Raw genomic sequence first — 13,196 nt, 5'->3', positions numbered from 1 at the left:
TATATCTATACAAATAATCAAGCATTAGGTTTCCACTCAGCAAGCCACTCGTGCATGTACATTAATGCTGCTTCCTGCACGGCTGCAACGGTCGGGTCTACATAACCATTCTCCGTGATTAGATCTGAGCAGTGGAATCCATCGCTCTCATAGATCGGCATGTTAGGATCACTAGGCTTATTCAGTCCATCAGCAGAGACAGTTGCTTCACGCCAAGGGTCGCGCAGGCCGTTGGCGAAGAAGAGACGTGGAACATTCACGTTCCAACCGGCATACATCGTGTCGGTTTGTGTAGTGGTCGGATGAGGTGGATAGGCAAACGCTTGAGGAAACATGTTCACGCATTGGCGCTGAAGATTATGTTGAAAAATGTGTCTCGAATACAATCAATACACGTACCTCCTCGTAAATGGGTTGGAGGATGCGGCTCACAATTGCGGGCTGGCCTTCAGGGGGGCTAACCTGGTACCATCCGACTTGATTGCACCTGGAATAATCGTAAGAGTGGATATTCGAGCTAATGAGCATACATACACTATCCAAAACCACGACCTGGTTGGATTGTTCACGGTAACATCAGTCCAGTAGGACTGACTCGTGTTATACGTCCCAAGACAGGTTCTAGCTTCACAGTCAGCCAATCCGGATGACTACATCTCAGGGGTACGTACTCAGCATCTTGGGATCCACAGACTTTACTATCAAGTTTAGCCACGTCAATCAGAAATCAAGGGGACCACCTACCAGAGTTGTAGTATGTGGTATTCCAGAAGTTTCCCCAAGAGTAGATGGCGTGTTCAAGTCCCCATCCTTCAGGTCCGGCACTGACGCCGTTCTTGACCTCGAGTGCATCACAGAACTGGAAGAACATTGCCCCTGGGCCAACGTCAGGCTGCAGAGATTGCCACTCGTACAAGGTGTATAGGACTGTTGACCCAAGCAGAGTCAGTCGAGTCAAGAAGGCAGCAGAAAAAAAATGTCACAAAAGGAATATTCGAGGTAAAAGGATGAACTGCGCGCGCTGGTGAGGGCAATATAAACTACAGATGTTGCATGGATCAGAAGGCATGCTAACCATGCTCCGCTCTACGCAACCACATAAAACTGAAAAGACAAGGATGACTCACGTGCACTGGCGAAATCGTCTACGTGTACAACATCACCGAGGCCAAATGTTTCCTTGAGCGTCTGAATTCCAGCGGTGTCATTAACCGTGAACATCTCATCCAAGTATGCAACCACTGCCTGTACATCAGATGAACAATTCTGTGGCATGTACTCGCGAATAGGTGTGAAATAACCATAAAAGTCGCTGTTTGTGCCAGAGAACAGTGATCCAAGGCCAATTTCAACGAACGGACACGTCATATGCGGATACATTCCGTTAATTATAACGAGAAATCAATCAGATTAATTGGAGATGCACAGTGATGTAACATACGTGATGGCTTCTACGACGGCAGAAGATGCATATGCAGCCCAGAAAATTTTCGGTTTGCTTTACGTCAATCATTATGCTGAAACATCAAATTGTGTTTCAAATTCTCACTTGACCATTGTCCAACTTGTGAGGCCTCCCGAGTAGCTTCCTCCGATCAATATCCATGGAGCCTGACCTGGTTTCACAGCATCACCACCAGGCATAGGAAGGTCGGCTGTGGTGGCAAAATATACGAGATCATCGATAGCCTGCTGGATGGTGAGGAGAGCTAGGGATTTTGGCGTGAGGTTGTCGTATGGATTGGAATAACCAAAGAAACGGTGCTCGATGAGGATGGCTGCACCATTTTGTTGTTGGGCGATGAGACCGTTAATCGTGTCGTTGGTGGTGTAGCCTTCGTATCCTGAAATAAAGTACTTTGAGAGAAAGGTAACAAATTGGTTATAGTAAAACCAACCATCTGCATCCACTTCTCCAGGCGTCATCAATATAATGGGACCGCCTTGAGCGCACACGTCAATATCGCTTGAAGCGCACCTTGATCCTCGCGACATACCAGGTTTATAACACTCCCAGTTCATCCAATATCGTTGCTTGAAGGTTCCGAGGCCTGGATTATCGTGGTCGATGAGCTGGTCGAAGTGATAAACAGTCGTAATATCGAGTGCTGTGCCATTTGGTGAAATGATAGAACGTTGAGGTGCTGAGAGCTTGGGGAGAGACTGCATGCCACGAAGCATGGCATTAGGGATAGCTGCTCGGGCAAGGCCTGAAAGGAATGAGCAACGCAACCCACATCATGTCAGCCAGTGGGGAGTGAGATAACATGATCCTGGTCCGGGAAACGCTTTTTATATGTAGCCATGGCAGGATGCGTAAGTGGGTAGTGTAACACTTGCAATTTGACAACTTTGCTACTCGCTTCGTAAGAGAAGCCTGAAGAGGATATTTTTGGACATACAGGTTGCTCGACGGCCTTACCGTGGTCGTCCATCAAAAGGAACTTGGAGAAAGACCCAGTACGTATTCTCTAATGCCTGGACTTGCGGCTCGCACAGCTGAGATGGATTTAAATGGTGAATACGGCTCAGCAGATATTTAGATGCTCACTGCTCTGACTCTGACATGTGCCTCAAGGGTCAGCTTGACCTAGTAATTAATTTGAGTCTTCTGATCTTCCAGGTATGTGTCGTTGGTAGGAGAAAGACTGTATACGGCCAACATGACTACTGAGGAAAGCTCCTTTGGAGAAGACCAATTGTACCGCGGTCAAAGTTGCCCTTGGTCTTGCTCTTTCGGGAAAAGGTCAGGAAGAGTATGACTAGTGCGGCTGAAGCCTGACACAGGCCCGCCGGGGTCGTACTGCCGAGAGTGTAGCGGGAATCTGCTGCAACTGTTATCTTGTTGACTGAGTGCCAGTTCGTTATCCCTTCAACACCCTGAAGGCCCTCGGGCTATTAGTAGTGTTGCTGATAAGTAAATTGGCCAACCCAATAGTCTCCACTAGTCACTGGCAAGTCGAATGTAATGCATTCTGCATCAGAAGTCGGAAGAACTTATCTTAGCTCGTCGAAGTTACTTCGAACGCACTAGACACTGTGTCTGACTTACATCATCACACGTGTCACAAGTTAACGACCTAATATTGAAGTCCGTCACTAGCTATACTTTATGTAAGAGTCAGGCTGGCTGTTCAAACTTTGGACATAAGTTAATTACAGTACAGTGCTGTGAATCAAGGACAACAACACCCAATGGCACCTCTAACGACTGGCAGCTGGTTCTAGCTGGTTTGCCTAGTAGTTCACGGTATACCACTGGCCGGTCGACCGGTCAACGTTGATCACCGGTGGGTTGTTCATTCTTGCCTGTTTTTAATTGATATAAGTTACCAAGTTTCTTACTCCATTGAAACAGGGAACGAGCTATTTTCTTAGTGCTATCAAGCAGCATACTACTACAACACAACGCGCTACCATCATGTAGTGCGAACGCCGCGGTCAGCCTGTCCGGGTACAGCACAGGCGTTTCAAACTTTCTCCACGACTTAAAGCGCTCTGCTGTAACGTCATTACTTGCCCTTACAAGTCTCGGGCACGCCCCTTACACCCCATGTCGTCTAGAGGCGCTTGCTATTCAATTTTGTCAGTTGCCACTTCCCTAACTCTAGCACTTTCCTACGGAAGCACGACATGTGGATTCAACGCTCCACTAATTGACATGATGTCAAAATCATGCAAGTTGGATGTTCTGGATTCTGAAGACTTGCTAACACTGTCTATGAATTTGATATACTTCAGGGTTATCAAGAATCTGTGGTTCGCGAAGTTCGTGAATGATGTGCATGTTTTTCAAGTGAATCGATGGCGTACTACCAGTGGTCATGCAGTCCGTGCAGATCGCCGCCCCCCACCTGGTCATATTTGGTCGTGTGTGTTGTCGTCCTTCCTAGCTAGCACCAGCACCATGCTTACGTATGGTATCCTTCACAGCGAACTATATAAGACTGCCTCCGCTTTCACCGAAGAGGGCGAAACCTCAACTTAAGGACCGCAGGACTGTTTTTACCCACCGTGTCGAATGGAGAACGAAACCAATCAGCAAGTAACCCCACTGCTCTCGGATTATTGATTGATCAAGTTTTGTAGGTCACCCGAGCCGCTACCAGACTATTGGGCGGTTCCGGATTTTAACGAACATCCTATATTGTCCACATTGTTTCGTACACTCTGTCTGATCTCGATGTCAAGACCGTCTCTCGAACATCACTGGAAGTCCAAGATCAACGATGATGAATGGGATAAGCATAGGAAGAGTTTTACTGACAGACTGAGTAATACTAACATAGCGGTAGGTAACATCGATATGACCTAACCATGGACTGATTTATGAAATTGCAGGCAGGCTTGGCATGTAGTACTTCTTAGGGTCAAGGAAAGAAATCTAATACTGAATTGCAGGTACTCACTACTTCGGCGGTCTTTCTTTCAACACAACCGCCTCTGACATCGTTTCTTCCGTACACCATACGCGTTTGCTATCTTTTAGCCCTCGGATCTTTTGCGCATGCCCTCGGTGGCCTGCTTACTGGCCTAGCTGTAGTCAACATATGGGAAGCCTGTGATCGTATATGGTCTAAAGAAGTTTGTATCAGACCTGACTGCATTTATGCGTATTCACAAACTTGCAGGTCCTGACGGCCACACGCTTTCGACTGTGCTGTACACTCATGTTTATCGCCTGGCCGACTGTATCTCTCACGCTTTCTATCATCTTCTTGATGTCATGTAAGTGGTCCCATATTGATGCCGAGATTGATCTAATAGCATCCTATAGCTCTTATGATCGCGTGTTACGCTTCTGGACTGTGGTGGCTTCAATTCTTGGCGACAATAGAGATATTGTCCTGGGCGTGGTTGCCCCTTCTCTTCGCTTGGTGCGCACTCGAAAAGACTCTACCACCAAATTTGCGGGCATATAGACGGCAGACTGGCACCAGTTCGCCCTCCTCAGGTATATGTACTTTCGAGGAATCGTAATGAATTGCGTAACTCGCTACTCGATCAGGTTGTGTTTGAGCACATGTACGGCCAACGTGCCAATGGTTTTAGAACATACCTAAATATAATACATGTATATTATCAGAGATTGATGCCAGCAGTTGTCTAGACTGGCACTGTTCAGATGCGTTTTACTGTATAGGGGTTTCTTTCAAGAGCTCGAATGAGTTATCAGAGCTTCATAACGAAGCTTAGCCAGCTTCTCGACAACAGGCAACAACCACCCGACTTAATGTGGCGCACGGTAATTTCCGTAGTTCATGCCCAGCATGTTGAATTCCTCGAAAAAGGGCTTTACAGCGCCTATCACAGATTGATGCGATGTATTGAAATCTAAGACCAGGACACGTATTATATACGCAAACTATTTGATGAGAGGCCATAACTATACAGGGCCTACGCAAATCGCGATAGGTCGAGTGGTTTCTAAAATTTGCTGTTGAATCGATGTCTGGCGTCTAGCCATATGAATCAACTGTAACACGCGGACGGATTAAAATTGAGTTCCATTACGGTTAATACGCGCATATATGACATCACCAGGTCACAACTTCACCTGATTTTGGAGTCGAGGAGGGGCATCGAACACAGCTAACAGGTTCTCACCAGTCATTCCGGTCCTCATATGGACTGCTGTTTGAAGCCAACACAGACCAAGATGCGTATCTTGATAGGGATCAACTGTCTTGCCCTAAACAGTTTTCTTCTTGATCCTGTATGGTGCTCTGATAATGGTTTGGTACAGAATGCGTGTGTGCGCATGCGCATCACCGTATTATGGGAACAATTTTCCAGTGCGACCTGCATATGCGACAAGGTTCAACGGCTCGTAAGGTCAGCGTACTTGACCTTTATATATCATAACTTATCAAGAGAGCCGAAACCGAGTGCAGCGTCTAGCGTGTTTTGTTATTACATGAGGATGGATGCTCGAAGAGCCGCAGCAGGAGTAGAGATAGCATCGCATCCTGTGGTTACGAATATGACTGTACCTGAGGCCTGAGCCGTGCCACTGCATGATATCACTGTGTGATGTGGTTATTGAGAGGAGGTGAACTACTTGCCTGAGTAGCTTTTTCAGGATGGTCCTCCGTTTCTCTCTTGCTGATGCGTTCCTCTACATGATGAAATGAAGTTGGAATATTCGGAATGTCAGAAACGATATACATGTATACGGAACATCACGACTGCTGAACGATACTCACGCAGCTCGATCTCTGCACTGCTGTATCTGGCAGAGAAAATATCTCAAGCCCAGTGAAAAATGGAGGGTTGTGATGACGTATCGTGAGGATTGAGTCGTGCAGAACTTAAAAGACTGAGAACAGAAAATAGTACTATTATGTAGATGAGATATGGGCGACGTACGTGAGTATGATGTGGTGTGTCATCGAATAATCACTGGGGTACATGACCTTTGTTGGCAACTTGACTGGACAGGACGGACTCTGTATTGTCATCGACACTTCTTCCCAAACGTAGGTGTTTATAATATAAACAACTTGCCTAACCACAGCCCCAATGCTTCAATCCTTTATCACGTGGACGGCGTCCACTCAGCAAGCCACTTCTTCATGTACCTTAATCCTGCTTCCTGCACGGCCGCGACAGTTGGGTCTACAACCCCATTCTTCGCCAGCATATCCGAGCAATGGAATCCATCGCTCTCATAGATCGGCATGTTGGGATTGCTAGGCTTATTCAGTCCATCAGCAGAGACAGTTGCTTCACGCCAAGGGTCGCGCAGGCCGTTGGCGAAGAAGAGACGTGGAACATTCACGTTCCAACCGGCATACATTGTGTCGGTCTGTGTAGTGGTTGGCTGAGGTGGATAGGCGAACGCTTGAGGAAACATGTTTACGCATAGGCGCTGAAAATTATATTAAAGAATGCTTATGTTTTGGTTTTGAATACAATCAATAAACGTACCTCGTTGTAAATGGGTTGGAGAATGCGGCTCACAATTGCGGATTGGCCTTTGGGGGGGCCAACATGGTACCATCCGACTTGATTGCACCTAGACTAATTGTCAGAGTGGATATTCGAACTAATGAGCATACATACACCATCCAAAACCACGACCTGCCTGAATTGTTCACGGTAACATCAGTCCAGTAGGATTGACTCGTGTTATACGTCCCAAGACAGGTTCTAGCTTCACGGTCAGCCAATCCGGATGACTACATCTCAGGGGTACGTACTCAGCATCCTCGGATCCACAGACTTTACTATCAAGTTTAGCCACGTCAATCGGAAATCAAGGGGACCGCCTACCAGAGTTGTAGTATGTGGTATTCCAGAAGTTTCCCCAAGAGTAGATGGCGTGTTCAAGTCCCCATCCTTCAGGTCCGGCACTGACACCGTTCTTGACCTCGAGTGCATCACAGAACTGGAAGAACATTGCTCCTGGGCCAATAGCAGGCTGCAGATTTAGCCACTCGAACAAGTTGTCTTGAACTGTTGGCCAAAGCAAAGTCAGTCGAGTCAAGAAAGTAGCAGAAAATTTTAAGAAAAAGAATGTCGCAAAAAGAAAAGGAGGAACTGCGCGCGCTGGTGATTGCAATATAAAATACAGAAAGACATGTTAACCATGCTGTCTGTTCTACGCAATCACATAAGCCTGAATACAGGACAAGGACGACTCACGTGCAGTGGCGAAATCATCTACGTGTACAACATCGCCAAGGCCAAATGCCTCCTTGAGGGTCTGGATTCCAGCCGTGTCGTTAGCTACGTACAACTCATCCAGGTAGGCAATCACAGCCTCTACATCAGAGGAACAGTTCTGCGGCATGTACTCGCGAACAGGGGTGAAATACTCATAATAATCACTGTTTTGGTCGAATAAAATCACATCAATGAGACACGAGGAGTGATTATAATAAAATGACGTGCGTGATCGCTTCTACAACCCCAGAAGATGCGTATGCGGCCCAGAAAAGTCCTGGTTTGCTGTACACGAATCATTAACTGAAACAAACGTTTCACTTCTGGCAAGTTACTCACTCGACCATCGTCCAACCTGTGAGGGCCCCTGCGTAGCTTCCTCCCGTCAGTATCCAAGGGGCCTGACCTGGTTTCACAGCATCACCCCCAGGCATGGGAAGGTCAGCAGTATTCGCGAAATACTCGAGATCATCAATGGCCTGCTGGATGGTAAGGAGCGCGAGAGATTGTGACGTGAGGTTGTCGTATGGATTGGAATAGCCAAAGAAACGATGTTCGATGCTGATGACCGCACCATTCTGTTGTTGAGCGATGAGACCGTTGATGGTTTCATTGGTAGTGAGGGCCTCAAAGCCTAAAAATCAAGTGCTTGAGAGAAAATCACAAATCAAGGATGGTAAACTGACCATCCCCGGGACCTTCTCCGGGTGTCGTCAAGATGATGGGGCCACCTGCAATGCAACGTTACTCGAAGTTGCACCTCTATCTTCACGACATACCGGGCTCGTAAAACTCCCAGTCCATCCAATACCGCTGCTGGAACATCCCGAGGTCTGGATTATTGTGGTCGATGAGCTGATCAAAGTAATAGATGGTCGTGATGGGTGGGAGTACTGTGCCATTCGGTGAAGTGATGGCACGATCCGGCACTGGGAGCTTTGGGAGAGAAGGCATGCCGCGAAGCATTGCGTTGGGGATAGCTGCTCGGACAGGACCTGGAAGTAGCAGCGACGCAAGGGCCCACATGATGTTGAACATTGATGACAGGGATGGCACTCAACAACATGATGATGGTCGAGAAAAGACCTTTTATAGCCACGGCGAGGCACCACACTTGCGAAGTTCTGATTGAAACATGCGCTACTTGATTCGCAAGCAAGACGCGGTAACAGATGAGGCACAGAATGGAATTGGACTTACATAGGTGGCAGTAGATTGCTCAACGGCTTTCAAATGCACCCATCAAACTGAAGTTGGCGAAAGATCCAGTACGTGTAGATTTGCTTATCGCATCCAGAGTCTGAATATGTGGCTCGCACGACTGAAATTTGAATAGTTGTAGATAACTCCTGGAATATTACTTGCTACATGCTCGATACTGATAGGCCAGTGGTGAATTAGAAGCTCACTTGAACGACTTGCTGGCGGCGCTCACCGTTTGAATGCCATGGTAATCTGACTCGGAGACTGGTTCCGAGGCTGGACCACGGGAACATCTTACGAGAAGTTGCGACGTCTGATTCTTGCAGGACATCATGCGTCAGTGGGAGAACACACGATGACCTGCTGTGGTGCACACACCTTACAGTACTACTCACGAAAACTCGGACTGTGCGCGTACGCCGTAGCTATTTTGACGTGGTCCTGCCGCGCCTGCCGCGGTTGTGACGCGGTTGTGACGCGGCGTGATGCGGATGTGACGCGGCGTTGACGTGGCACTAACGAGCCTTGACGCGGCCACTGACGCGCCATTCCTATATGTTCTACATTAGACTTCCAGATCAAGTTGGATGAGTTCACGACCATTCCTTTGTTATTTTATTGCCATAGAACATGTACAACTAGGTACATAAGCCAATGTCTATTTTCTTTTCCTCCCTCTCTGGACCCTTCGAGCCTGTGGAGCACATCGACGTTTAACGGGCGGACATTCTTCAGCCGGCGGAGAAGGAACTACAGCCTCGGATAACTCGTCTGCAAACTCCAAAGATGTAGCATCAGAGTTATCCCTGAATAAGGGGCCGTGCTGCCAATCACATAAGTTAGATATCTATCGAACGGAGCAGGCAATGTCTTCCTCACTTCAAGTTCACTCTCGCTATAATCTCTTCCAGAATCCCATGCATCAGATACACATTCCATCGCCTGTGATGTTGGCCAACGTCCAAACCCCACTGCTGGTTGCCTGCAGGTCCTGCTTATTCGGAATCCTCGGACATCCTTGCTTCTAGTACGGTCAGACACTCGAGGTCGACGCATCAAATACAAATAACTCCTGTGAGTGGTGCTAACTAAAATGTGCCATTTGGTGAAATAATAGAACGTTGAGGTGCTGAGAGCTTGGGGAGAGACTGCATGCCACGAAGCATGGCATTAGGGATAGCTGCTCGGGCAAGGCCTGAAAGGATGAGCAACGCAACCCACATCATGTCAGCCAGTGGGGGTTGAGATAACATGATCGTGGTCCGGGAAACGCCTTTTATATGTAGCTATGGCAGGATGCGTAAGTTGATTACAGTGCTGTGAATCAAGGGCAACAACATCCAACCACCTCTAACGACTGACAGCTGGTTCTAGCTAATTGCATTGTTTGACTTAGTAGGCGGTATACCACTGGCCGCCGCACAGTTAATCACCGGTGGGTTGTTCATTCTTGCTTGGTTTCGATTGTTTCTTACTCCGTTGAAACAGGGAACAAGGTGTTTTGTGGGTGCTATCAAGCAACGTGTACCACATACTACAACAACACGCTACCATCATGTAGTGCGAACGCCGCGTCCAACCTGTCCAGGTATAGCACAGGCATTTTAAACTTTCCCCGCGACTTGAAGTGCTCTGCTGTAACGTCATTACTTGCCCTTACAAGTCTCGGGCACGCCCCATTTCGTCTAGAGGCCCTTGTTATCCAATTCTGTCAGTTGTCGTTTCCCTAACTCTGGCACTTTCCTATGAAAGCACGTCATGTGGATTCAACGCTCGTGAATAATTGACATAATGTCAAAATCATGCAAGTTGGATGTTCTAGATTCCGAGGACTTGCTAACACCTGTCTATGAATTTGATATACTTCAGGGTTATCAAGAATCTGTGGTTCGCGAAGTTCGTGAATAATGTGTATGTTTCTCGAGCCAATCGATGCCGTGCTACTAGTGGTCATGCGGTCCATGCAGATCGCCGCCCCCACCTGGTAATATTTGGTTGTGTGGGCTAGCTCCAACACGACACGCTTACATATGGTATCTTTGACAGCGAACTATATAAGACTGCCTCCGCTTTCACCGAAGAGGACGAAACCTCAACTTGAGGACCGCAAGACTGTTCTTACCCACTGCGTCGAATGGAGAACGAAACCAATCAGCAAGTAACCCCACTGCTCTCGGATTATTGATTAATCAAGTTTTACAGGTCACCTGAGTCGCTACCTGATTTTTGGGCGGTTCCAGATTTTAACGAACATCCTATATTGTCTACATTGTTTCGTATACTCTGTCTGATCTCGATGTCAAGACCGTCTCTCGAACATCACTGGAAGTCCAAGATCAACGATGATGAATGGGAGAAACATAGGAAGAGTTTTATTGACAGACTGAGTAATACTAACATAGCGGTAGGTAACATCGATATGACCTAACCATGGACTGATTTATGAAATTGCAGGCAGGCTTGGCATGTAGTACTTTTTAGGGTCAAAGAAAGAAATCTAATACTGGATTGCAGGTACTCACTACTTCGGCGGTCTTTCTTTCAACACAGCCGCCTCTGGCATCATTTCTTCCGTACACCCTACGCGCTTGCTATATTTTAGCCTTCGGATCTTTTGCGCATGCCCTCGGTGGCCTGCTTACTGGCCTAGCTGTAGTCAACATATACGAAGCTTGTGATCGGATATGGACCAACGAAGTTTGTAGCAGACCTGACTGCACTTATGCGTATTCACAAACTTGTAGGTCCTGACGGCCACACGCTTTCGGCTGTGCTGTACACTCATGTTTATCGCCTGGCCGGCTATATCTCTCACGCTTTCTATCATTTTTTTGATGTCATGTAAGTGGTCCCATATCGATGCCGAGATCGATCTAATAGCATCCTATAGCTCTTATAATCGCGTGTTACGCTTCTGGACTGTGGTGGATTCAATTCTTGGCGACAATAGAGATATTGTCCTGGGCGTGGTTGCCCCCTCTCTTCGTTTGGTGCGCACTCGAAAAGACTCTACCACCAAAGTTGCGGGCATACAGACGGCAGACTGGCACCAGTTCGCCCCCCTCAGGTATATGTACTTTCGAGGAATTGTAATGAATTACGCGATTCGCTACTCGTGTTTAAGCATGCAACGTGCCGATGGTTTTTAGAATACACCCAAATATGATACATGTATACATGTATATTATCAGAGATTGGTGCCAACAGTTGTCCAGACTGGCACACAGTGTTTAGATGTGTTTTACTGTATAGGGGTTTCTTTTGAGAGCTCGAATGGGTTACCAGAGCTTCATAATGAAGCTTAGGACCCTTCTCGACAGCAGGCAATACCACACGACTTAATGTGGGCGCAAGGTAATTTCCGTGGTTCATGCCCAGCATGATGAACTCCTCGAAAAAGGGCTTTACAGCGCCTACCACAGATTGATGTAATGCATTGAAATCTTAGACCAGGACACGTATTATATACGCAGACTATTTGATGAGAGGCTGTAACTGTACAGGGCCTATGCGAATCGCGATGGGTCAAGTGGTTTCTAAAATTTTGCTGTTGAATCGATGTCTGGCGTCTAGCCATATGAATCGACTGTGACAAATTATTGAGTTCCATTACGGTTAATACGCGCATATATGATATCACCGAGGTCACACAACTTGACCTAATTTCGGCATCAAGGAGGGGCATTGAACACAGCTGTGTTCTCACCAGTCATTTTGATCTCCAAATTTTCCCATATGGACTGCTGTTCAAAACCAACACAGGCCAAAAATCCATCCATTGCGTACCTTGATGGGGATCAGCTGTCTTGCCCTAAACAGTTTTCTTCTTGATCCTGTATGGTGCTCTGATAATGATTTGGTACAGAATGCGTGTGTGCGCATGCGCATCAGCGTATTCTGGGAACAATTTCCAGTGCGACCTGCATATACAACAAGGTTCAACGGCTCGTAAGGTCGGCGTACTTGACCTTTATATATCATAAGAAACAACATTGAATGGGCTCGAGGGATGAGATGAGTGTCGTAGTATTTCAGAGGACAAAGGATATCTTCGTACAAGACGAAAAAATAAACCGGTTGAATCAATGATGACCGTCGATATATTTAGAAGAGGTCCATCAAGAGAGCCGAAACCGAGTCCAGCGTCCAGCGTGTTTTGTTATTACATGAGGATGGGTGCTCGAAGAGCCGCAGCAGGAGTAGAGATAGTATCGCATCCTGTGGTTACGAATATGACTGTACCTGAGCCGTGCCACTGCATGATATCACTGTGTGATGTTGTTATTGAGAGGAGGTGAACTACTTGCAGTAGCTTTTTCAGGATG

General features: G+C 47.0%; 4 protein-coding genes across 4 annotated transcripts; 2 read left to right on the top strand and 2 right to left on the bottom strand.

The window, feature by feature from the left end:
* Positions 1–17: 17 nt before the first annotated feature.
* Positions 18–2,181, bottom strand: F5147DRAFT_748655 (peptidase S28; the record flags this gene model as incomplete). Its single annotated transcript, XM_041440094.1, has 9 exons — positions 18–350; positions 400–487; positions 535–625; positions 745–927; positions 1,128–1,312; positions 1,442–1,498; positions 1,550–1,844; positions 1,899–1,943; positions 1,998–2,181. 9 exons carry the CDS (start codon positions 2,179–2,181, stop codon positions 18–20), a joined length of 1,461 nt encoding a protein of 486 aa, XP_041284800.1.
* A 1,771-nt stretch (positions 2,182–3,952) lies between these two features.
* On the top strand, positions 3,953–5,130 carry F5147DRAFT_729716 (uncharacterized protein). Its single transcript, XM_041439370.1, has 6 exons — positions 3,953–4,041; positions 4,090–4,291; positions 4,342–4,350; positions 4,402–4,584; positions 4,632–4,728; positions 4,778–5,130. Exons 1-6 carry the CDS (start codon positions 4,022–4,024, stop codon positions 4,978–4,980), a joined length of 714 nt encoding a protein of 237 aa, XP_041284799.1. The 5' UTR covers positions 3,953–4,021; the 3' UTR covers positions 4,981–5,130.
* A 1,408-nt stretch (positions 5,131–6,538) lies between these two features.
* On the bottom strand, positions 6,539–8,694 carry F5147DRAFT_588747 (peptidase S28; the record flags this gene model as incomplete). Its single annotated transcript, XM_041432112.1, has 10 exons — positions 6,539–6,871; positions 6,931–7,018; positions 7,066–7,152; positions 7,203–7,224; positions 7,276–7,458; positions 7,648–7,819; positions 7,893–7,953; positions 8,008–8,302; positions 8,355–8,399; positions 8,448–8,694. The coding sequence occupies 10 exons, from the start codon at positions 8,692–8,694 to the stop codon at positions 6,539–6,541; spliced, it is 1,533 nt and encodes a 510-aa protein (XP_041284798.1).
* Positions 8,695–10,936: 2,242 nt separating this feature from the next.
* Positions 10,937–11,987, top strand: F5147DRAFT_729702 (uncharacterized protein). Its single transcript, XM_041439369.1, has 6 exons — positions 10,937–11,025; positions 11,074–11,275; positions 11,326–11,334; positions 11,386–11,568; positions 11,616–11,712; positions 11,762–11,987. Exons 1-6 carry the CDS (start codon positions 11,006–11,008, stop codon positions 11,962–11,964), a joined length of 714 nt encoding a protein of 237 aa, XP_041284797.1. The 5' UTR covers positions 10,937–11,005; the 3' UTR covers positions 11,965–11,987.
* Positions 11,988–13,196: the final 1,209 nt, after the last annotated feature.

Source organism: Suillus discolor, assembly GCF_016758755.1.
Source record: "Suillus discolor strain FC423 chromosome Unknown F5147scaffold_156, whole genome shotgun sequence".
NCBI classification, from domain to species: domain Eukaryota; kingdom Fungi; phylum Basidiomycota; class Agaricomycetes; order Boletales; family Suillaceae; genus Suillus; species Suillus discolor.
The sequence above is the reverse complement of the archived record's forward strand: the minus strand, read 5'-3'. Positions and strand labels throughout refer to the sequence as shown.